General features: G+C 40.6%; 1 protein-coding gene across 1 annotated transcript in view; it reads left to right on the forward strand.

Annotated features, from left to right (window-relative positions):
* Positions 1-2,149: 2,149 nt before the first annotated feature.
* The window catches only part of LOC147698691 (matrix metalloproteinase-20-like), a 135,222-nt gene continuing 112,316 nt past the window's right edge, over positions 2,150-25,055 (forward strand). Inside the window, exon 1 of the mRNA XM_086933492.1 lies at positions 2,150-2,287. Coding sequence (XP_086789618.1) covers positions 2,150-2,287 — 138 coding nt within the window. The remainder of the gene's footprint in view (positions 2,288-25,055) is intronic.

Here is a 25,055-nt window from a genome sequence, read left to right on the forward strand (position 1 = left end):
TCTTGACTTCCTGGTCCAAACCCTGCCTCCAATCAAGCCTTCCACTGCCTGTCTTCCGGCTGGCAACTTCTTCTTCATGGCCCTGTTTACAACCAGGCAGCTTGCCTGGCTTCAGGGTTGCTGCTCATCGCTGCCGGCCTCACGATCCCTGGGGCATTCTTCGCGCTGAGTGTGCTTCCCAGGATACGTAGCCCAAGACTATTAGAGGCAGAGCTGGGCCCAGGCAGGCCAGCTCACAGGGCCCTCAGTGGAGGGGCAATCCCTCGTGGTGGTTCCTCCTGGGGCCCAGAAGTCCAGCAGGCATAACACAAGTAAGCACCCACAAAGCACACAAACATGGGGTCACAGCCCCAATATTTATACAGGGTTTCTCTTTGTTCTGCCCTGGCACATCTGCTTCTGGGGAGTACTGGAGCACTTTGTGTGCAGTGCTGACACCCTCCTTTGTCAGGTGGGGGCCCAGTGCTCAGACACACCATAGGGGGGTGGAGCCAGCATTCACCCAGGCAGGCACAGACCTATTCAGAGTCAGGGACTACTCCTTTCAATACTCCAAATGCAGATCTGCCCTTTCAGCCTAGCGCAGACTCACCCTGCCCTCCCTGGAGCCACACACCTCACCAGCCCCTGTCACTCCAGAGCCAGACATGCAATACACATCAGGCAGGCAGAGACATAGCACACAGAAATGCCAACTTCTAAAAGTGGCATTTATAAAATAGTGATCATAAATCTGCACACACCATTACGCTGCATTTATTATCACTATTCCGAACATACCAAACTTGACCACGCTGCTCCTCTCATATCAGAAATTACCACTGAAACACGTATCAGGGAATCCCCAATGCATTCCCATGAGAGGGCAGCCTTACAGCAGTGAGAAACCAAAATGGCTGTTTGTCACTACCACGACATGTCACACACTTAAGATACATGTCCTACCTGTTTCCTACAATGCACCCTACCCATAGGGCTAGCTATGGTCTACCTTAGGGGTGACTGACATGCAGTAAAAGGGGGGGTCACAGACATGGCACACACTTTAGGTGCCATGTCACAGCAGCAGTAACACTGCGCGCACAGGCCCTGCAATGGCAGAGGCATGAGACAGGTCTGAAAGGCTACTTTGGTGGGTGGCGCAATCAGCGCTGCAAGCTCACAAGTAGCATTTAATTTATGGGCCCTGGGTATCTGAGATACCACTTCACAAGGGGCTGACAGGTAATTTGAATAAGCCAAACAGGCGTAGACCAATCTTACCATGTTCACCACAGACAGCACACACACTTTACACAGGAGAGCAGTGCAAAAGTGCCCAGAGTCCTAAAACCACCAACACCAAGTCAGAAGAAAGGCTAGGAGGAAGGCAAAAAGTTCAGGGATGAACCTGCAAAAAGGGCCAAATCCAACAATAATCAAGCATGATTACTGCTCCACCTACATTTCATATGTTGGCAGCTCAATCCAACTCTTCACATGAAATTCATACACCGTGGTTACAGTATCATCCTGAACACAAAGCTAAGAGTTACTGCTTATCACCACATTTACTTTAACCTGCCTTTCCAAAATACCACAGTTACTTCTCTCCACTGGATTATTCCATTAACATATTCATGTTTCTGTATGCCTGACTCGGCAACCCATAAATAACCACTGCCTCTCTTCTTATTTTTTTGACCTAAATTCGAAGATTGCTCGAACTTATACCAACGCATTCCTTCCTCTCATTCAATGTTTAATGCTCAAGCATGCATGTTTGATGTTGTATGTACAAACTCTATGATGGGCTATAAAAGAGATCACTGGCGCATATGGCAACATTGCAAGTCTAAAGTTTGAGCCTTTCATTTGTCTTCGGTTTAAGGACCTATTACTGTGTTATTTTGAAGCCCATCCAGTGCCAGAGTGAATTCCTTTATCTAAAAATATGATTTCAAGTCTGGATTTGAATGAGATTTGAGGAGGCTTTCTAGAGCTTACAACGTGCTCATCTCTAGGACCTCCCTCTTTCACTCTGTTGCCATCGAGTTTTGGCCACAGGTGAATCATCAAGTTTCTAATTGCACAAGAAAGTCGGGACTTATAAAGAGAGCTGCTCTGAGCCGCTTCTACAAGGCCGACATCTGTCAGCGTGAAGGTAACCATGACGCTGCAGCTGGCCACCGCTGTTCTCCTGGCATCATTCTCTCTTTTATTAGCTGCTCCTCTTATGCAGCAAGGAAATGGCAAAGAAACCAAAATGGCTGACAGAGTGCCAGACAGCGATGCGGCATTTGCAAAGGTTTGTTATTATTATCGTTTATATCGATATCTATACATATTGATAGGTTTCTGTTTCCCTAACTGGTACAAATAATAAAAATGAGAGTACAATCACATTAAAATATTTATCAAAGCTACGGAAAATAAAATGAAATGCATGGCCGGACAGGCCTTTTATACGACTGGGCGTTTCCCTGGAGGATGGTGTTTAGGGCAGAGGGCCGCTCTCGGTCCTTCCGACACTTATTCTAGTGGGTTATTGCAACAGGGACAGAAAGGCTGCAAGAGGGAGGCAGAGGAAAGGTAGTGAGAAAGCATCTGGGAGAGAAAAAAGGCAGAGGAGAGAAGGAAAGAGGGAGAGAATTGATGGATGAAAGTGACTGTGCGAAGAGACGAAGGGAGAGGGGCTGTTTGAGATTTTTTTAGGGCTTCTACTGGTTCCTCATTCCAACCCCGATAAGGTGTAAATACATCTAATACATTTATCAGGACTTTTCTTGTTTATTCCTCCTTTTAAATGTACTTTATGTGCATGCTATATCCTCGTAAATTAGTAATCTATGTTTTAAACAATACAGTTCGTTCATGATAGAAAAATGTGCAATAAAATCAAAGTTCGATATTATTACAGAACACTTAAAGGATAGAGCGTGCCCGAATTCCAAGGACATTTTGAAATTATGTTTTTCTTATAGTCAGTTAAAGTGCCCAGTATAAACTGCAATCAGTGTAACAGAATAAAAGTGGTAAAACTTCTAATGTCTATGGGCCCATGTCTCAAAAGAAGAGTAAAACGTCTGCTTGAACTTTTACGATTTTTTTGTCCAATTCACAATCATTTCCAGAATAATACACCAGCAAAGCAGCGCCGGTTTTCAGGCATTTTACTGGTAAGTATATCTCCCGTGGGCGCCTATTTCACCTGTACAGAAATCTTTATATTGTAGATTTAAGCACAGGGGAATGAAGTCATCTGTGCCAATGAGCATTATTTATTTATTTTCTTCATGGAAAACGTTTTTCCCTGTAGAGAAATACCTTAAGTGCACCCCTTACAAATCTCAGGGCGGTCCGCTCCCCTTTGTATCCTTAAAGGTGAGTAAGTCCAATCCTTAGAAGGCGTACATTTCTGTCTATATCCAGGATTTTAAGGGGTTGGATTTCAGTTTCTGAATGACAACAAAAATACCTTTGTGGGTGTTTACAAACTTACAACTCATCACTCCTTGCGACTCCCCACTTTCCCCTCTTTTGCATGGGATTTACTCAGATTTCTTCACGCTCATGGGGGATAAATGGGCAGTAGTAAATCCATTTAAGCCTGCCTGGAATCCTTTTGTGAATTTCTTGCAGAGATACATGGAAGTATTTTTGGTTGTAAATGTAGGTTTATGGGTGAAAATGCCATTTTGAATCAGGCCCTCTAAAATGATGTATTGTAACTGCCTGTGAGTTTATAATTCTTTAGCAATCATTTGTATTTCCTCCTTTCTTTGGGCTCTCAATGTGCAGCTTCTCCGCAAGTCCACAGCGTGGTATAGGTCCTCACTCCCAGTGCCTTTCTATTTGGGAAGGTGGTAAGTCACCCACTAGTTAGTGCAGAGACTGCAGAGCTGTATTGTGATATTACAGTGTATCAACCTGCAATTAGACCTGGGCGGAGTTCGCAGAGTGACAAAAAAACTCTGCCTCGCTTTCCGCAAGCGGCAGAGTGCGTTACATCGCATTGTTTCCACTGATATTTAGTGCCAGGTGTTTGTCCCGTGGTGTACAGAACGAATGGCACTATACGCCGTGCAAGAGTGTGTTGCTTCTTTTTGCTGCTTGAGTAGAAGTTCTACTTGAACAGTAGCTTCCTCAACATGAACAGAAGGTTTCTCAACGCTAGCGGTTGCGAGCATCCGTGACCGGCAATGTTCAGAAATCTTGCCGGGTCTTGCATTGGATTTTCAATGCTCGAGCTCATCAAGTTAACGTTGATGAGCGAGTAGAGGAGCTTTTTCGAATTACGCATGGTCCATGGAGTGCAGAAAACACTGCAAGCTCAGTGAACAGAGCAAAGTTCACCGCCCAGGCCTACCTGCAATTACGTTGAATGAACAATGTAGATTACTAACATATCACCAAGGGAAAATAAATATGGAGCTCAAAATATTAAATCTATGCTTTTCTATGTATGCAGAAGTAGACAATATATTAGGATCTAATATTCTAGAGTTTATGTAATTCTTGATTGACATTATTGACCTCAATAGTTTGACAAATAACTAGTATTATCACCTAGTTCCGACTTGGGCACCTCCTAATACTTTATAACATATAATACTGCATGTTATCTGTCATCGTGTGCTGACTCTTGGTCAAACCCCTCTTTGTGCCCCGGGATTAGGTACTTTTTATGTAACCCAACAGTAAAAACCAGATATCAAAGTTTAATAGACATTACTACGATTTTTATTTTTATGTACGACATAGCTTTAATGAGTTGCCATTATTTTGTAAGAGAGATTTTTAGCTTCCTTATCTTATGACTGTTTCTTCATTTCTTGCCTATGTTTGTTCTGATTTCAATAAACTTCAAACTTAAAAAAAAGTTTAATAGACATATCATCAAAGGTATTCTCTGACTCTGTACTTCTCTGACTAAATAGAGAAAGTCAGTGATCATCCGTTTTGCCAGACCAAAATCATAAGTAATAAAACAACTCTATTTTCTGAGCAGAGGGTTATAACCTCCTTTTTGCCCTTCATGTAGGAAAAGAAAGGCTTTTTGCAGATCTACTTGCAAGTGACCCACCATTTTGTTGGAATGTTCTGAATACTTCGAATGAGTTGCTTCCAGACATCCAGACTTTTCTATACCTCACACCATCATCTATCCCACAAACCACATAAAACCTGGGTGTGTAGCCCTTTCATATGAAAGAGAGAGCATGGCTGCAAACATGAGGAATAAAAACAGAACCTCAAGTGCAAAATTAAACACATCAAATCTGTTAGATATTTGTTGAAAACAGATATTAGAAACAATTCAATACAAGCCAGTTAAATATGTAGCTGCAGTAGATCGGAATGTCCAGGAACATTCAGAAAGATTCTAACTATATTTGTCCAAGGAATGCCAAAAATAAAAATGTTATTTCTGCTAGTCACTGAAAGCTAGAACAACCATTTGAAATACAATAAGTCTTGCATTTGTGAGAGTTAGAGCTAACGACGTTGTAAATGATTAAGGGGCACATGTATCAAATACTCTATTTGCGATTCTCAAATAGCGATTTTTGGAAAATCGCTATTTGTGAATCGCAAACGAGATGCATTTAAAAATTCGCAAATCGTTAGCGATTTCTTTGCATTCCTTAATTGCTATTAGCAAATTGCGAATCGCAATTAAGGAATACCTTCCCATTCATTCCTATGGGCCAGGAGGCCCATAGGAATGAATGGGAAGACATCCTCAATTTGCGATTCGCAATTAGAGAATCGCACATTGAGAATAATTTCAAGGGTGTAAGGGTGTCATAAGGACTCCCTGAAGCATCCCCACAATGAGCATGCGTGCGCATATGGCGCTCATACATGCCAGTAGGGCATGTATGTGCACCACATGGCACTTTGAAAAAAGCCAAAAAGTGCATTTTTCAAAGAAATTGCAAATTACCACCAACTTGAAGTTGATGGTAATTTGCGATTTCTTAAGGAGAAATCTCACGACTTGGGTGCTTGTTACATCGCATTTAAGGAATCTCAATTTGTGATTCCTTTACACCTTGGCTGCTAAGCAGATTTCCCTCCTGTGCTGAAATTTTCAGAATCCCCTTTTGCATGACGAGCTTAGCTCGTCATGAACATACGAGAGGTGTACCTCATGAAGAGCTGAGCTCGTCATGAGCATCGAAGAGGTTAAGTGCTTTCACAAAATAGAGAATCGCAAATTTTGCAATTCTCTAATTTGCGATTTCTTTTATGATAATACATCCCAAAAGGCCTTTTCCCATTCGCAAACAGGCAGATTCTGAGAATCGGCCCGTTTGAGAATGGGAAAAGGGTTTGATACATATGCCCCAAAGTGTTTTACCCATATATTTTGGTTTGGAGTGGAGTGGATTTGGTGTGGAGAGGAAATATGTGGGTTGGATTGAAATTGTTAGATGTGTAATTTTGTGATGTGGAATGGTTTTGTGCAATGGAATGATGTCGCATGGTGTGCAGTGGGATTATGTGAATAGTAATTATTTGGTATTGAGTGTAGTGGAATTATGTGGAGTGAGATTGTATGTTATGGAGTGTAATTAAGTGGAATGGTATTTTGTGTTGTGGAGTGGTATGTAATGGAGTTTAATAATATGGTGTGCTGATGATTTTTGTGGCATTTTGTGGAATTTAGTGGTGTGGATTGGATGTGTGAGATGTGTTGTGTAATTGTGCTGTTAAATTGAATTATGTGGTCTGGAATGGAAATGTGTAGAGTAGAATTGAGTGTTGTGAAAGTGTGTGTCATTTGGTATAATTATGCTGATTGAATTATGTGGCATAGTGTGGAGTGTATTTGTGTGGATTGTGTTACCAAGTTTAACAATTATGAAACAATACAAAGAAAGGTGACCTTTCATTGTGAACACATTCACAACATTAAAACACATTTCTTCAAAAGGCACAATGAATATCTGTGAGATATGGGAGACTGAGAAAGATCTTCTGAGAGTTGGAGGAAGGGGAATATTTTGCATTACAGCACTGTGTACATTTAAACTAAAACTTCAATGAAAAGGTAACAATCACATGAAAGACGTTTTTCTGGTGGCTGCAGCCTATAATTATTTCCCTGTTTCTTCGTTATTGCTGATTTACTGTGAAACTGGCTGTGCTGCTCTATTGTGAAATAATGTAAGAGTTTTCCTCACAACCATTGAACATGCATGAATGTTGGTGATCTTTTTATTCATAGCAAAGGTATGTGAGGCTTTACTTGAGCACCAGTTACGCTACACATGGACAGAATCCTTAAACAAAGAATGCAAACCCTTGACTGCTATTTGCACATTCCAGTGTTTGTTATCATACAAAATGTTTTTCAGCGCCCTTTCACCTGCTTTGTGTTTTAATATAACTGCAAGAAAGATACGCCAAGTAAAGAAGGTATTGGAGAGGTTCTGTAACCAAATATACGCCATAGGTATTTTATACTAATGTAGATGGTATAATTTAATAGTAAAATGTGCCATATACATTCATCAAAGTAAGCATTTTAGATAAGCTTCATTTGCCTAAGCACCACAGTTCAGAAAAAATTTGCCAATTTCAAACTGCATTTTGCATAGGGAATGCCAACATTCTAGTATTTCATTTCTGGTGCTCGTGAAGCTTTCTAAATTCGTATTATGTATAGTTGATAAGCTTCCCCGTATGATCTGTGAAGTTAACCAAGTCTTGTGTCAACCCAACCACGGTGCATTGTTGGACTTGTAGTTGTGATCTAGTCAGTTGTACGAGGCTAGTTCCTCAGAAAGACTGTCAGACTTGGGGCAGAGGCTTGACTTTGCAAGGCTGGCATGGCCTTGAAGAAGTAAGTCACAGGTCCATGGCATTGAAAGGCAGATGGTTCTGGACAGAGTCAGCAGTCGCGGCCGGCATGACTCATGAACGGTGGGCGGGGGTCGCGCGGGGAGGGGGGTGGTTAATTTAAAAGAAAATTAAACCTACCTTCCCGCCGGCCGGGTCCCACGTCATCTCTGCTCCTCTCCTGCCTCTGGCAGGAACAGAAAGCAGGCAGCCAAGCTCCCACCCCTAAGCCAATCACAACACTGCAAGCAGCGTTGTGATTGGTCGGGATGCCGCCCAGCCAGGGGCTAATGACCCGGTCATGTTCTCCATGTAGGCTGCATGTAGGCTGCATTGCAGCCTACATGGAGAAGGGCAGAGTGCGCATGACTGGTTTGGTTGGCACCAGAGGGCCAACCACACCAGTCATGCGCACTCAGGAGTGGGCACACCACTCCTCCCCTGCCCAGCCCTGCTCGCAGAGTAGCCCCGGCCAGCTGACAGCTGCAACCAAACCCTTCTGCTTTCTCGCAGTGTGAGAAGCAGAAACATAAAATGGTTGTTATTATCATTTTATGTTTCTGCTTCTCGCTCTGCGAGAAAGCAGTGGGGTGATGCTTCTTTCCTCTAGTGGAAGAACTGCCCCTGGGAGTCAGTTAATCAGAGCAGGTCTTGGTTCATTCCGCACCAGGCAATCTGGTCTTCAGGCAAAGTTCTTGGTTTCAAGCTCATTCAACCCTACCCGTTGGGATCCTGTAGATGATGCAGCCACTGTTGAGGGCACCGCTTTCTAGATGTCGCAGGTAGATGGTGTAGGTCCCTCATGAGAGGTCTTTGATGTCCCTGAGACAACCACAAGCGAACAGGGGGCAATCCAACAAGCCCTTTGAGAGCACACTTTAGGGTGCAACACAGCAGCAGATAGTCAGCCCAGGCCAGACACTATTCAGGAAGGGCTCAAGGTCCCTTTTAATGGCTGTAATCCTACTTGTGCAAAACAGATTCCTATGGCAGTGTGAACCATACAGCTCCAGGTTATCCAGTCCTATATCCCCACAAGTGTATCTCTGCCCCGTTGAAGTATGGCACTAGTAGTTATACTGTAGTGTACCTTTGAAGTTGAAGGTGGCTCAGTGGGTTTTCCTTTGAACCACAGATGCCTCCTCTAAATTTCAGCCCTGTCTGCCATGAGATTGTGGAATGCAGATCTTAATTCTTTAGTGGGGACATGATCTGGCTCCCAGAGGCACAGTGTCAAAACCTCTCCCTCCAATCTATCCAGCCAAGCCCTCAAATGGCAGAGGTCTGTCGTTCCAGTTGCATGTCCAAGTGTTATAGCTGTTGCTGGGGAATTCACAGATGTGCTCCCCCAACCTCCGATGTGGACTGAGGTTAAATTAAAAGGCACGCAAAGCATTTAGAGAAGAGAAGATAAATGGCCACTTTCTAACGGTGGCATTCTAAGCTCCTAATGACAAAACACATTTACCACAGGAAAGGGGTTGTCATTGGGAATCCAATTATAGGAAACAGGATGAGTCTGCTCTAGTGTAATCCACTATTGCAGCCTGAAGTAATTTTACTCATTGCCCTCATGTTAACCTATGGAAAGAGCAAAACTAATAGGTGGTGAAAACATACATGGGTATTCTTCGCTACTTGGGCAGAAAACACCCAGGTCAACCTGCCCTGCCTTTCACCTACCACCTGCTTCACCCCTTAAGACCTACCCTAAGGGTGCTCTAGTGGTAGCAAAAGGTACCCTCAGGATGGGCCAGTGGTTAAGAAAGGTAAACCTGAGCATAAGTGCAATTGCACACTCACAGACCAGCAATGGCAGGTTTGACACATGTTTGAAATCACTATAGGCTCAAGTGCACACACACTGGCCTGCAATGTCAGGCTGGTCACATATTTAAAACACCATAGGTGCACGTGCGCACACACCCAGGTCTGCAGTGGCAAACCTGACAGATGTTTAGGGACACCATGTCAGCCCTACTTTTTAACATGTGTAGGAAAGGCATGCACACTTTTGCACTGCATTTACAGTGGGAAAGGGCCCAGGGCCATATAGGCCACTACAAGAGTATCAGCAAAATACAGGATGAAAAAGCAAACAGTTTAGTGAAACACTAGCCGATGAGTGTCAGGTCTATCAGTCAATTTCTCAGCCAAATAGATCAGGACGTATGTGTTTAGGGCTTTGTAAATAATACCGATTATTTTCAGGATACTTCTGGCTCAAATGTATTATATATATATAGTTGATTTTTTTCCTCATAAAATACAATACATGGTGAAGGCATGCATTGTAAAATGATGTGGGGTAATACAATGCGTTGGTAACGTCAACACGTAATGGCCACAATGTAAATGCGTGCTGAGTAAAGACCTGCATTCTAATGTCTGACATTTATTTACCACATGCAGTAAATACCTCGTCCCTGGGTAACAATAATTACAGCATGTGGTAAATACCCCACCCTATTCCACACAACTTCTAATCACTGTCGAACTAAGGGTAGGATAATATAAATATGAACACCTCATTCAGAATGCAGGAAGGGCTCCTGCAGGTAACTATACATGTCTCAGCTCTCACATGTTTCTATGTTATTGAACCAATTTAACCCCAGTACAAACCACACTGGTCATAAAAATGAGGCTTAATGCATTTCAGAGCTGCTGGTCATTTCAATTCATGTGTGTTGCCTTTCTGTCTTATAGTCTAATCATCACAAAGGCGAAAACAATTATGCATGATACTATGTCGTTAAACTTCTAAAACTAATTAAACATGTATTTTATAGTCTGCCTAGTGGCAGCACCTAACTACAGCTTTTTTGGGAGGCAGTTTGAATTTATATACAAATCTCCTAGACCTGAATAATTTGGTTAAATCCTGTTTATAAATTATTCTTTTGTAATACTTTAATATAGAACTTTAATTTAGTCGGTGAGGCTAATACATATTCTAGCAACCAGCGCAGTGTTAAATTGGAAAATATAATTATTATTTGATATTGTTACTTATTAACTGAATCAATACATCTAGTTTGATCTATCACGGTACCAATTGGTGAGCATAGCAGGACTGCTACTCTTGGAGGTTTTAGGTCTTCTTACTGGCACCAGGTCAAGTGAGTGCGCTCCTAATGTGTCTTAAGTGAGAGATAACTTTTCTTTCCATGGATGCAAGTGGAGAGAACCAAAGTTTTTACATGAATGTGAAAATATTAGTCATCTAGAAAACAGGAGCAAGTGTAATGTGTGGACAGCCCACAGCTATGTGGGTCTGATTAGGAAAAGCACAGTGTTGATGCCTGGGCAGCTTGAAATTATACAAGTAGGATTGAGGTCTTTAGTTCTATGTTTCTATGTTGTGCCTTATATCCTTCTAAAGTACGTCATAGACTGAACCTACCCATAATTTTCTTGTCTTATTTTTGGAGCCAAGTTAATAAGTGTTTTTGTTGCCAAGTTTGGCTGGTAATAGACCCCATATACCAAGACGCCAAGTGTCTTTGTAGCAGTAGTGTTCACAAAAGAACATTCTGAGAGACTGTCAAGGAAATCTCATTCAAGACAAGATGCTGCCTACGTTTGCCCTATTACTAGCTAGGTAAAGGAGGAGTTGAAAAGCCATTGCCACCCACTGGCCAAGTAGTGTGCTGGAGCTTTGTCATAAAGTCACTTGCAGGAAGATACCTGCTCAATTTGCTGGATCCAAAATCAAGAAATCATTCCTGCAAACATTTGTGAACGTGCAGGTAAGAGCAGTGGGGTGGGGAGTCGACAGACATCGGAATAGGGAAAATAAAATAAAAAATGAATGAAACCACTTAACATGTGGTCATCGCTTCATCGAGTCAGTGATGTGGTGAGCGCAAGGTAAGTGGTTTTCTTTTTTGTTATTTTATTTTCCCTATTTCGTAATCTATCGACTTCCCCCTGCCCTGCCTCACCGCTCTTACCTGCACCTGCCGCAATTGCCTGAAATCAATGTCTAGCTTTGCAAAGAGTTACGTTTTACGTACCAAGAACTTTACAAAGTTTTCAAAGGTCCATTGACACAATGGAGAAGCACCATTTTCAGTCATGGAAGGACACAAGCCTTACCACCACTTAAAGACATCCACCACATATTTCTGCAAGCCTGATAGAATGTTCTGAATCTCTGTTTATCAATGGCCTCTTGGAAAAAGCATAACCCGATAACTCAGAAACTCAACCAATATGTCTGATAATTCTGTGACTGCCTCTAAGAGGTTTCTTCTTTAACCACATGGCTGCTAGGCGTTTTCCCGTCCTGTGCTGAGATATGCAGAATGCCATCATTCATGACGAGCTGGCCTTGTCATCCGCGCACGGCAGGTAAGCGCCATGACGAGCCCAGCTCGTCATTAGCTTCGAAGGGGTTAATCTGGAGGACATATTTAGCATTTTCCACAATTTTCATCAACATGATTCCCTCCATTCCTGCCATGTGGTGAACCTTGCATGGATGAGTGACAAGTTGCTAAAGTTTAGTCCCAGTTATACAGAGGTGCAAATTCATGGTCAGTACAGTCTGTGCAGGTTTACCTTTGTTGTTCTCAAATAGGCCACTCACTGTCCCCTGTGATCAATATTAAAAACATTGAATTCTGGTTTCACAAAGAGCTGCTTAGGAAGCACCAGGTGAAATTAGCAGTTTCCACTTGTTGCTTCCACCAGATTGAGAGGTGATTAGCTTTAAGTAGCCTATTTAGTCCATATCTTGACCCAAATATTAAACTGGTACAAAGTTGTAGTGGATTTGTGAGATCTACTGCTGTACATTTTTAAAGTCAGGAAAACAACACGTTGACAGCGTGTATGATGGTGCTGCTGTGAATGTCTGTGGCTGGATCTTCCCTTTTCGACTTGAAGTAGTCAGGGGCAACAGGGGGCATGACATAATCTCTTTCTTTTACCGTCCCTCAATTGTCTACTGTTTGCATTATCCATTGTAGGGGTTTACACTTGACCTCACATAGTGTTTGCTACTTTTATTACTGTAATCGTAGGCTTCATTCTTCAAATGTTCAGGTTACATACTTATCTTTTGAGGTGCAGCTTTTTCCCTGGAGGTGTATATTGCATGCTTCTTGTTAGACTGATGCTGACATATGCATATTCTAATCTTTACTTGATAAAGTAATTTAGAAATATGTGCCAATAAATAAGATCCACTTTCATCATTTTGACGTTTTATCATTTCGTGAGAGTGCTCACATCTAATGACAAATATTTTGGGATTTTTTTGTTCTGATTTGAGAGTATTTGAGAGGCTGTTCCCCCTCCTACCTGAGCACCAGTTTCTGGACATAGATACTTCTATCACACTCAAAACTAACTGGGAGGTGAGTGGGCTAGCATACCTCTGGCTACCAGATCATGTGTTGCAAGACATTCTTGAGAAGAAACTTTTTTCTTCTATCATGATTTCTCACCAGGCTTCAGAATAAGAGATCTCCTTTATGCTTTGTAAAGTACAACTGTTGTATGAACCCTCTCTGGGATATTATCCAGAGATTATATTTGGCATGCAGATTGCCTTTAATAATGTAAGGATGGCCCTCAAGTATTGTCTTTTAAATGCTTTTGTATATTAGAGTACATTCTGAAAGAAATCTGCCTTCTACCCAATTAAAGAGAAAGCAAAGAAAGAAAGAATACAACAAATAGTTCAGAATACTGCATGATTAAGACAAAAAAGAACCAGCATATATTTCTCAGGAAAATAAGTTTGTATCTAGTTGTTCAGTAGAGGGAGAGTTAATCCTAGCTTGATGCTCCCAGATTTACTGCTGTGGAAATGCTCCAAGTGACGTAAACATGAATGTCAGTCCCATCGTCAGCGCACCCCGGTCCGATCTGTTTGTCATGTTTGTCCCGGTCCTCTGGAGGTCTTTGGAGACAAAACATTTCTATGGCCCAAGTTTTCAGGGGTGGTAAGAGAAGTCATGTCAAAAACAGCCAAGTGTTCCAAGACTGCAGGAACAGAACTTGGCGTCAAGACTTTCTCCAGCAGAGGCCAAAAGCAGTGTCCAGGACTGGCCCAAATGTAACTGGCCTTTTGTAGCCTGTTGCGTCGATGTAGCCTCCACAGGTGGTTAGCCTTGTGACACTTGGAGTCCACTTCTTCTTACTGGGTACAAGAGTTAGCAGGTCCAGCCTCCTTCAGGGATCTACTGAGGTCTCAGACAACAGATTCAGTCCTCTCTTCTGAGCTTCCTCATACCCTGTAGTGTTCTGAGAAAGGTACTAGGGATGCCACATTTATGCCTTGCACCAGCCTATGGGTGGGGGTGACTCCTAGATCCTCGTTAACCTATGAGGAAAAAGTTCCCAGGGGTTGGCCTGCACACCCTTGCAGCATTTTATGTGTGCCCTTCTCCAAACAATCCCATACTATTTGTCTCTACCTAAATCAAAGATGATGAAACCCCTTTCTCCTTGTGCAGAGCCTGTGTGCCCACCACAGAGGTGTGGCGAGGAAAATGGCAACCCCTCCTCTGTGGTTCACTTCCGACTAGTTCTCGGGGCAGATTTCTTGCGACATCAATTAGAGCCAGCCTGGCCAGGTATTTTCTTACATCTACCTGTGACAAGGAGTGTCTCTGAAAATAATTAAGTTCCTGGGCACTGCCCAAATGGTCTTCTGTCAGAAGAACTGAAATCTACCCAGGCACAAGCCTTTGTTTCGTCTCTGGGAGCTGTTTCCACACCTCATTCAGGCCTTTAGCACTAAGAGGATTGCAACTAGCGGTAAATTCAAATTAGTACTCAGAGGGCTTTAGGCGAGAAAAGGTAACTTATATTGCCATGCTGCTGTGACACTCTTTGAATGTAACCGAAGATCCAGCATATTTCCCTTTGCAAGATTGCTACCTGCCTTAAAAGATGGCACTTTACTCTAGGCCGCTTTCTTCCTAATCAGAAGATCACATATCTTTAGACTCAAAGAAAGGCTGTCCTTGGCCATCGCAAATCAGGTGGAGTTTCATCCCCATGTGCAATTGTGCGCTGTTTCAACTGCCATTTGATAAGAAATCACCTCTGCATCATCATGCTTTTTTTGTGTTTAATCAGCTTTATTTAGAATATGCATATACAAGCAGGGATCATTACAGCAATATACAAAATTAAGCCAGCAAGGATATTAAAGCATTTATCCAACACTAAAGCTATTTATATTTTGTGGGTTTCATCAGGAAACACAGGGAGAAAAAAAAGAAAAGAGGGGAGGGAGGGAGGGAAAAAGTGGAAACAATAATCCAGGACGACCAATGACAGTATTAAAGAATAATACGGAAAATATATATTGAAAAGAAATGGATGGTAAGATCAAAGAAATTTGAAAATAAATTTGCAGAGAATGTAAGAGTTTACAGTGGTTTAAAGTTTCGGAAGGCATATAATTAGTATTTTGCATAGCTATTTTGTTCCAAAAAATTGTTAATGGAAACAAATAGATTTTCTCTACTTAATTGTGGCATTCAATAGGAGGCAAAAGTTATATCCAATACATGATACTGACAAAGATTACACCACCATGCTTTAAATGCGATATTAGTGGAACATTTCCAATTAATTGTAACTTTTTGAAAGACTAAAGCTGAAATTAGGTAAACAACCTATTCTTATGAACATTTAACATATTAAACTCAGATAGACTTCCTAAAAAAGCTATTTCGGAGACATAACACAGTGCAAATGAAAATTCTTAAGTAAGTTGTGACCAGACTTTCTCCAAGGATGATGCAGTAGGAGGACATAGAAAAGGAAGGTGCATGAGGCCTTTATTCTGATGACCACAAGACCAGCAAGCATTGTGATTGGTTTTGGAGACTTTGGCAATAGAAGATGGAGTATGATTTATTATGAGATACAAAAAGAGTTTCAAATGTTTATCTTCATACTAAAAATCTGTTATTAAACTATTATTATTACTGATTGTGGAAAAAAAGTTCATGGCTAAAACAAATAAGATTGGAGATAAGGGACTACCCAGCTGCATGCCTCTTTTTAAAGGAACACGCTGGGAAGTTCATCCATTAACCAATACAGAAGCTGTGGGCACCTTATAAAGAAGAGATATAAGTCAGATACTATTAGGGTCAAATCCATGCCAGATAAGATATTTAGACAAAAAAAGGTCCAGTCAACTCTATCAAAAGATTTTTCTGCATCAATAGCAACAGCATCCAACAGGTAAGAAAGAGAAGAGGCTTTGGCAAAATATCAAAAATTGTCTAGAATTATCTGAGGCCAATCTACCCTTAATAAAACCAGATTGCTCCTTGCCTATCAATTTATGTAAAACTGGATCCAAACGCAAAGTTAATAACTTGGCAAAAGTGTTATAGTCTACATTTCTGAGAGATATTGCCCTATAATTTTTGCAATGCATAGTGTCTCGATGATCTTTATGGATAAGACTTATAGTAGCCTCCTGAAAAGTATCACCAGCAGAACCGAAATTATACAGGAATTGAAAGTTTAGGAAGAAGAATATTTATGGGGTGTAAATAAAACCCAACCGTAAAGCCATCTTCCTGGAGCTTTGCCTTTTTTGAGTGAATTGAGAGTTTCCAGTATTTCTGAAATTGGTACATCATGTTCAAGGGATGCAAGATTAATAGTGATGTGAACAGGAGAAGTGATATCTTTTAAATATTCTTCGATAAGAGAAGGGTGAGCAGGAGATTATGGAGTGTATAGGTTTTGAAACAACTTCAAAAATTCCGCTAAAATCTGTTGATCTTTTGACAGTTATTTTCCACTAGAAGACTGAATAGAATCAATTATGGTATGTTTTGGGATCTTCAAAAAATTTGCTAGGAGTTTTCCTACGTTGTTATGCCTTTCATAATAGTGTGCAATACAATTAAGTAGTATGGATGAAGCATTGTCTGTAGTTAGTTTAATAAATTAAAATTTAGCATGAAAAAGTTTATGTAGGTTAAAATCCGAAATGGAAGTATATAATTGGTGCACTAGACATTTAATATTAGAAAATAAGGACTTATGTTGTTTGGCAACAAAATCAATTATAAAACCTCGAGCTGCAGCTTTAAAAGTGTCCCATAATAATTGAGGAGATGCTTCTGACTATTTTATTTATATTTTGGTGTGTGGGATGTCCTTCACTGTTGTGACAGAGAAACCTGTCCACTGAAAGACTGGATAATATGAAGCTACATGAGATAACATTCTTTGCCTTTTAATGGGATTGACAAATCCTTTTGCATTTCAAGAAACAACCCTGAAATGTAACAAAAAAGAAATAGAAAACTATTTTTATAAGACACTAGCTGTACCTGGCCACGCTTTGCTGTGGCTCAGTCTGGTTAAATGGAAGAGAAAGAAAAGAGTAAGCGCACATTTCTAATATGTTTAATTTCACAATGCTTGTGGGTATACGCTATGTTTTTGTCCAACTCCTTCCCCCTACCCCCTCCCTCCACCCACTTCCCGGTCTGCCATCCTGACATGAACTGTCCATCCTAATCTATTCAGACTATTGTCTCTATGCGTCCTTTCTTAATGTTGCAAAGTGAACCAACTCCTCCCCTCTCCCTCCACCCACTTCCCTGTATGCCATCCTGTACCAACTGTCCATCCTAATCTATTCAGACTATTGTCTCTATGCGTCCTTTCTTAATGTTGCAAAGTGAACTAACTCCTCCCCCCTCCCTCCACCCACTTCCCGGTCTGCCATCCTGACACCAACTGTCCATCCTTATTTTATATTTAGACTATTTTCTATATGAGTTCCTTGTATTTGTTGTGCAGCAACACAATCGTTAGGGTCTGTTCAGGTTGCAAAGTGAACCAACTCCTCCCCCTTCCTCCCCCACTTCCCGGTCTGCCATCCTGACACCAACTGTCCTTCCTAATATATGTAGAGTATTGTCTATATGTGTCCTTTGTATTTGTTACCCGGAAACCAAATCGATAGGGTCTGTTCGGCCTTTCGATTAAAAACACGCGCATATTGGACACGCGCGTATTCGAATCCAACGTTGTGTATATATAAACACGCGCTAAAGTTGCAAAGTGAACCAACTCCTCCCCCTCCCTCCACCCACTTCCCGGTCTGCCATCCTGACACCAACTGTCCATCGTAATATATGTAGACTATTGTCTCCATGCGTCTATTGTAGTTGTTGCGTAGCAACCCAATCAATAGGGTCTGTTCTTCCTTTAGTATTTGACACACTCGTATTTGAATCCAACGTTGTGTGTATATAAACACACGCTTATTTGAATTCAACGTTGTGTCAAAATTTCAAATCAATCGTTGAAGAACTTTCGAAGATTTAAGATTTTTATCAAACGCACATTGACATTTTTATGTGTCTGTTTGGGCTTTCGATTAATAACACGCGCGTATTCGACACACGTGTATTCAAATATAATGTTGTCTATATAAAAACATGCGTGTATTCGAATTCAACATTGTGTCAATATTTCAAAGCAATCGGTAAAAAACTTTCGGACATTTGAGATTTTGAACAAACGAACAGTTACATTTTTATTTATATAGATAAATAAGAAATAGGTGTAGAAGGAGAATGGGTAGAAAAAGAAGGAAATGAGGAAGAAAGAACACGGAGGAGAAAGAAATGAAGAAAAATAAGAAAATAGAACAATAGAGGATAGTACATGTCATAAACTGATGACTGAGCACATACCTTGCTGAAGAACAAAAGGAATAATGGGGTATTGATGAACAGATGAAGATGGCAAAACCAACTAGGGACAATGCACACCACCGGTATGTTGCATAGAAAAAAAAAGAGAAACAAGTATACAAGAAATCTTGATTGCCTGAAAAAGAAAAGAGAGAGTTCACAAAGAAAACATGAACAGCCAATAAGTGACCACATGTGGGAAAAATAATATAGTTCTGAATACATTAAAACATTGCTTGAAGTATCAACGTGAAAAAGGACCTGCTATGTCAATTGAGTCAGTTGAATGAGAATGGATAAAGTTTCTAAGCTTTGCCGGACCATCATATGATGTGGTCTTCTTGTTCTGATAAGTGACTTTGAAGATGCAGGGATGAAACAAGCGATAGCAAGCACCCATAACACAGAGTGGAGCACAAAGATTAAGGAAGTCTTACCTGTTGTTAGCTGTAGCTGAGGATCACATCTTGCAAGATTAAAAATCTTTGCGACATACCACAGAAGTTGCTTCTTAGATTTGGCTGCAGATAGAACTTTCAAAAGACCTGTAAACTACTGAAACAAAATAATAACACCACAAGATTTAACAGGAGCTGATGAGGAGGATAAGCGAGGACCCAATCTGTGTGTGTGCTGTTTAAGGTCATGGAAGAAAGCAACTCAAGGAGCTTTGGTAAAAATGAAGTGGCGAAGTTCCCAAGATAGTCTCCTCCAATACCTTCAAGAAGCCCAAATAAATGTAAGTTCTTGCGTCTGTTTCTGTTCTCAAGTTATTCTGTTTGGAGTTTCAATATGAGGATGCCCTTTTCCAGAGCTGAGGTTTTAGTAGTTTCATCTTGGAGATCTTTGACTTTTTGCTTAACCAATGATTTTCTAAACTCTATAGGTGACCTTTCATCATCAAGGGTCTGAATCTGTGTATTTCTTTCCTCATTGAATAGTCTAATCTCCTCTAGCATGGTTTCTAAATAATTAGGAGTAGAGGTCTTGCCTGGAGAAGGGGTGCTATGTTTGAGTCTTTTATTAGCAACAGAGGCTGAGTGCATCTTTAAAGGAGTATTAGTTGTAGCCATGGAGCGAGAATTACCAGAAAGTGCAATGTTGAAAGAGGAACCTGTAACCTCCATGAAAGGTTCTCCAGAGGACAGGTCTGAGTCTAATATTTTAATAGCGTGGCTCTTGTTTGAATATGTGAGTTTCTTAATTTTGCCCATAAAAGAAAACTTAATAGCATTCAAGGAGTGAATATACGGGTTACAAGCACAAATAGTGTTAGGGTAAGCAATGCTGCCTAGACTGTATACAATTGATAAATTACCTCGCCACTCAAGATAATATTATATTGAAATAGGAAGCAAATCCAATTTTGTGGACTTTGTACACTGTCGCCAAAGAAGTTTGTAAATAATATCCTAAACATGGTAATTTTCAAAATGGTGGCCGCAACAGACCAAGTGGTACCATCTGTATGTTTGTGGGGAGAGAGACTATATTTTGTGTCAAGCAAAGTGTCACCAAAAACCTGAAGACATCTTGTTAACCAGTGAGGCTGGACACAGTACAAAAATGTCCTCTCCACTCAAGTAATTCTTTCAGAAAAATTCCATTATGAGAGGGGATAGAAGTGAGTAAAAAAAAAAAAGAGTAGCACAGGTGGTTAAAAAGAGCAACCAAGAAATAGCGCATGGAAAAAAGAAAAACTCACTGAAGCCGAATTAATGCAATTTGTCCCCATAGAAGCTTGTAATGAATTCCCTTGACGCAGTGAATCACAAAATGGTGGCCACAACCATCCAAATAGTGACATCCTCTCATTTGTGATGGAAGAGGCTAGCTTTAGTGCAGGCAAGGTGTTATGCCAGAAGCAAGCTTACTTCTTTGGGTCCTATTATGATGTTGGTCGGACGAGCATCCGTCGGACACCGTAGCTGGGTGGAACCACCCTACGATTAGTCAGCGGTTCCACTCACAATATTAATATGGGAAAGCGCTATGGGCGATTGGAAACATCCATTCTTCTATTGCACCTATTGCACCTATTGCAGCTCTTGCAGTGGCCAGAAATGAACAAATGGGGGGATTGTTTTTTACACCTCCGGTGCCTCGAAACGCGCTTTATCATAGACCTGCAGACTCAAACACCTCTGGGTATGAATAGCAGAGAGGAATTAGCAGTGCACTTGGGAGATTAGGAAAAAAAGCTATATAGAAAGTCATCCTAGGTAGTTATCAGTGAACTCTTGTTTCTACCCTTTTAATTCTTGTCCTCAAATTTCTAAAATTCCTTTTATAATCTTATAATCTTTTTTGTCTCTTTGTTCCCCTTTTAAGGAAAGAGGATTTACCCTTTTGTTGGCATCACTACCCCCTTTCACTTTACCCTCCTTTCGAATAGAAATTAATAAGAAATTGAGAAAGGCTATGACTAAGTAATGATGAATTGAATATATGTAACATGTTCTGGAAACCGTTTCTAAGTAGTCATTTTGGGACATACAATGACATTTTAAAGCATGTAAACAATTGGTTTTGAAAGTTAGCCCATCCAGGGCATGAATGTTTGAGTATAATGGATATCGACTTTGCAACACTTTGCGCATCTGTGAGCCCATACAAGGCGAGATAGTTCAGTTCATCCAATTGAATGATTAGGATTGCCTAAAGTCACACAATTTGAAAAACATATAATGTATATGAAATATGTGTATGTGACTCGATTATAATCAAATCTTTGATTATGTATTATTAGTATGGTATACCTTGACGGTGTTAAGAAGGCGGAACCATTCACATTTGCGAGTCTAGTCGGTCTTCCAGTTTGTTAAAGAAAGCGTGTATTCACTAATGTACATAAAAGATGGCGGCCAAGACGCTCTTCACAAACATCAATAAAGGAGTGAGCCGAAACCTGTATGTGTGGCCAGAGATCGGTGTAATACAATTGTGGATCCTACCCCTGTAAGTTCTTACTTCTGTCTTGGGTATGTTTACCTGCTTGGACTTTGGTGCGAGAATTTGTATGCAGGAGCACCCCCACAAGTAAAGCACCTGCCCATGAGTGCATCGAGTTGGTTGCATTGGGAGTTGGATATATATATATATATATATATATATATATATATATATATATATATATATATATATATATATATATATATATATATATATATATATGTGTGTGTGTGTGTGTGTTTTTATATATGTTTGTGTGTGGGTGGGTGTGTTTCTTAAGTATTAATAGAGTTTATGGAATTTACATACTAAAATATTCAGCATTTACTACATATATATATTCACTGAAAAAATCATAGGTTTCACACCAGTTATAGTTAGGAATTAGCATTTAAAAAAACCTATTAAATTCACTGAAAAAACCATAGGTTTCACACCAGTTATAGTTAGCTGGAAATTTTACTGACATAAAACCATAGAAATTCCAACGTTATAGTTAGTTGGACTCACTATAACAAGCGCGCCTGCAATGTACTGCTGATGACGTCACATATTACATCACTCATGACATCGTCAGTGACATCACTCATGACATCACTGATGACACCATCCAGTGAATGTGTGTCTTTCTGAAAAATAAATATGTTTTATATATGTATTTGTAAAGGTTAATGGAAGAATAAATGGTTAAATAAGTGTGTAAATGGATGTTTAAAAAAAAATAAATTATTGTTAACTGTTTTATTAAGTGTATTTTATTGAATACATATATTAGCGAGTATTTTTTAAATATTGAAATATATGTATCAGTGTTTCACTTTGTGTATAAGTAGCTGCATGGGTTGGTGACTGACTCACTATTTGTATGTGTTTTGAAGACAGCATATGTGCAGGACTGTATGGGTGGATGAGTGTGTATATGTGTGTGTTAGTGAGTGAATGACTGTCTCACTAATGTGTTTTTTAGTAACGACATATATTTTATTCTAGTGTATGTGAGTTTTGATGTATATAAGTGAGTATATGTGAGAGTAAGAGATTGTAAGAGTTCCTGTTTAAATAAGTATATGTTTATATAAATGATTGTTTAAGAGAGTTAGTATGTGTAAGTTTCCTTAGAAGTAAAGAGGTAGTGTGTGTATAGTTTTATATGCAAATAAATGGATGTTCAATAATTTATGTGCAAGTGTGAGTATGTGTGTGAGTAACTTTTGGATGACTGTCGGTGTATAACAGGATGTATAGATGTATCACTACATATGATGAGTGAGTATATGTATGAGTGACTATATAGAACTGTTAGAAAATGAGTGGATGTGTATATAGATGGTGGAATCACTGAATTGGTTGTTGTAACTGGTATGGGTATCTCCATTTTTTTTGAAAATGTTAGTTTCTATTTTTGAATATCTATTTCAAGGGTTACATTACACTAAAAGGAGGTCTGTCACTCTGTCACAAGGATGGTGTCATAAGTGATGTCATGAGTGATGTCACTGACGATGTCATGAGTGATGTAATATGTGACGTCATCAGCAGTGCATTGCAGGCGCGCTTGTTATAGTGAGTCCAACTAACTATAACGTTGGAATTTCTATGGTTTTATGTCAGTAAAATTTGCAGCTAACTATAACTGGTGTGAAACCTATGGTTTTATTCAGTGAATTTAATAGGTTTTTTAAATGCTAATTCCTAACTATAACTGGTGTGAAACCTATGGTTTTTTCAGTGAATTTCATAGGTTTTTTAAATGCTAATTCCTAACTATATGTAAGGCCTCACACCTATGAAATGTAATATTTTTTATAATGAATCCTATATTGTATATTTATATAATATTTATTTATTTATTTTTTGCCCTGGTGCGCTCCCGGTGCGCGCCCCGGTGTGCGCACTGGAAAGCGCAGTTTTCTGGAGAGCCCCGGATCGCGCACCGGTGAGCGTCCCGTTAGCGCTATCACCGCGAACGAAAACATTGTGACGTATCGCGTAGCCGCGTGATACACACGGCGTAAGCGCACCCAGAAGTACTCGAGCGAATACGATCGTGCAACGTAAGCATCTGACGCGCTTACGCGACACGCCCCGTGGCGCGTCCCGTGGCGCGCCCCCGGGGGCGCGGCGCGTTAGCGCATCGGGAAATGTGACCTGAAAATAACACTTTTTATTGGTGCAGAACAGTTTTGGTTTCCAAATGATGAAAGCCCGGGTCATGTGACCTGAAAATAACACTTTTCATTGGTTCAGGACAGGTTTTTTTTCCAAATAATGAAAGCCCCCACCTTTTTTCCCTATTCTGACTTTGTCCTTTGACTGTGGAAGACCTGTTTGGAGATATAAGAGAAATATTTTGTACTTTAAAATGGCTACAGTAGCAGCAGCAGCTGGAGCATCTGCACCACCACCACCACCACCTAGAGGACCACCACAACATCACATTGGTGGTCAAGAAGAAGAGGAGGAGGAGGAGGAGGAGGAGGAGGAGGAGGAGGAGGGGAGAAGGTGGCTGCCAGAAGACAATACCCCATACAGGCCAAGGCAGCACATTTTATGGGAGTTTTTTTCTATCCCAGAGGGCAAGAAGAAAGTCAATGCGCCAAAGGTGACTTGCCAAATCTGTGGCATTGAACTTTCAAGGGGGAATACTAACAAAAAATATTCATTTGGTAATAATACCATGATTAGGCACATGCAGCGCAAGCATCTGAACAACTATGCTGCCGCAGAGGTGAGAGAACTGGCCAGTAACCCTCCCCAATCTTCAACCAGCACCTCCAAAAGAAAGCAACCCACTCCATCGGGACCAGAGACAAGGGAGACGATCCCTTGCATACAACCACGGTTTGGTGAATTCAGGATCACATGTATTTTTTGTGGTAAGACCGTCTCCTATGGTGAGCAGAGCATAAAGCTCATCCTCCTTGCTGGTGACAACCACAATTGCCCCAAAAAACCCTAATTTTTTCCTGATTTGTTTTTTGCTCCAGTTGAGCCGTTTTCAATTCCCTGTTTTTTGTTTCTCCCCATAAAAATAACAAAAAAAATATAAAATACTTCATAAAAGCCAAAAAAAGTACAAAATGTTCCAAAAACATTAAAAAAATATAAAACAACAAAAAGAAGAAAAAAAACAGTTATTTTTAGAACTACCGCCAAATTATAAAAAAAAAGGCTACATTTTTTAAAAACTCTATCATTCTTTTTTCCCCATGAAACGCTCCCCGGTACACTCCTCCTCCCCGCGCAAATAAAAAAAAATGGGTTTTTTTGCCCCGCCGGGCCCTTTTATAGCCCCCACATCAAACCTAGGGGGTCAGGGGGGGTCTACTCTGCCCCCTTATGGTCATTTCCCCTTTTGTTTTTGCCACCTCTTGTGTCTCAATCCTACCGAGACACAAGATGGCGGCCGCTCCGGACTGTTTGGAATGTTGACAGACACCTGAGAGCCAATCAGCTTTCCGCGCACGAACTCGCGTAGTGCGCTGGTTAGCGCCCCGGTGTGCGTACCGGGGAGCGCTTACAGATATATATATTTTTTTGAACCTAAATTACTCATAATCCACTGGA

This window comes from Lissotriton vulgaris, chromosome 8, assembly GCF_964263255.1.
Source record: "Lissotriton vulgaris chromosome 8, aLisVul1.2, whole genome shotgun sequence".
Lineage (NCBI taxonomy): Eukaryota > Metazoa > Chordata > Amphibia > Caudata > Salamandridae > Lissotriton > Lissotriton vulgaris.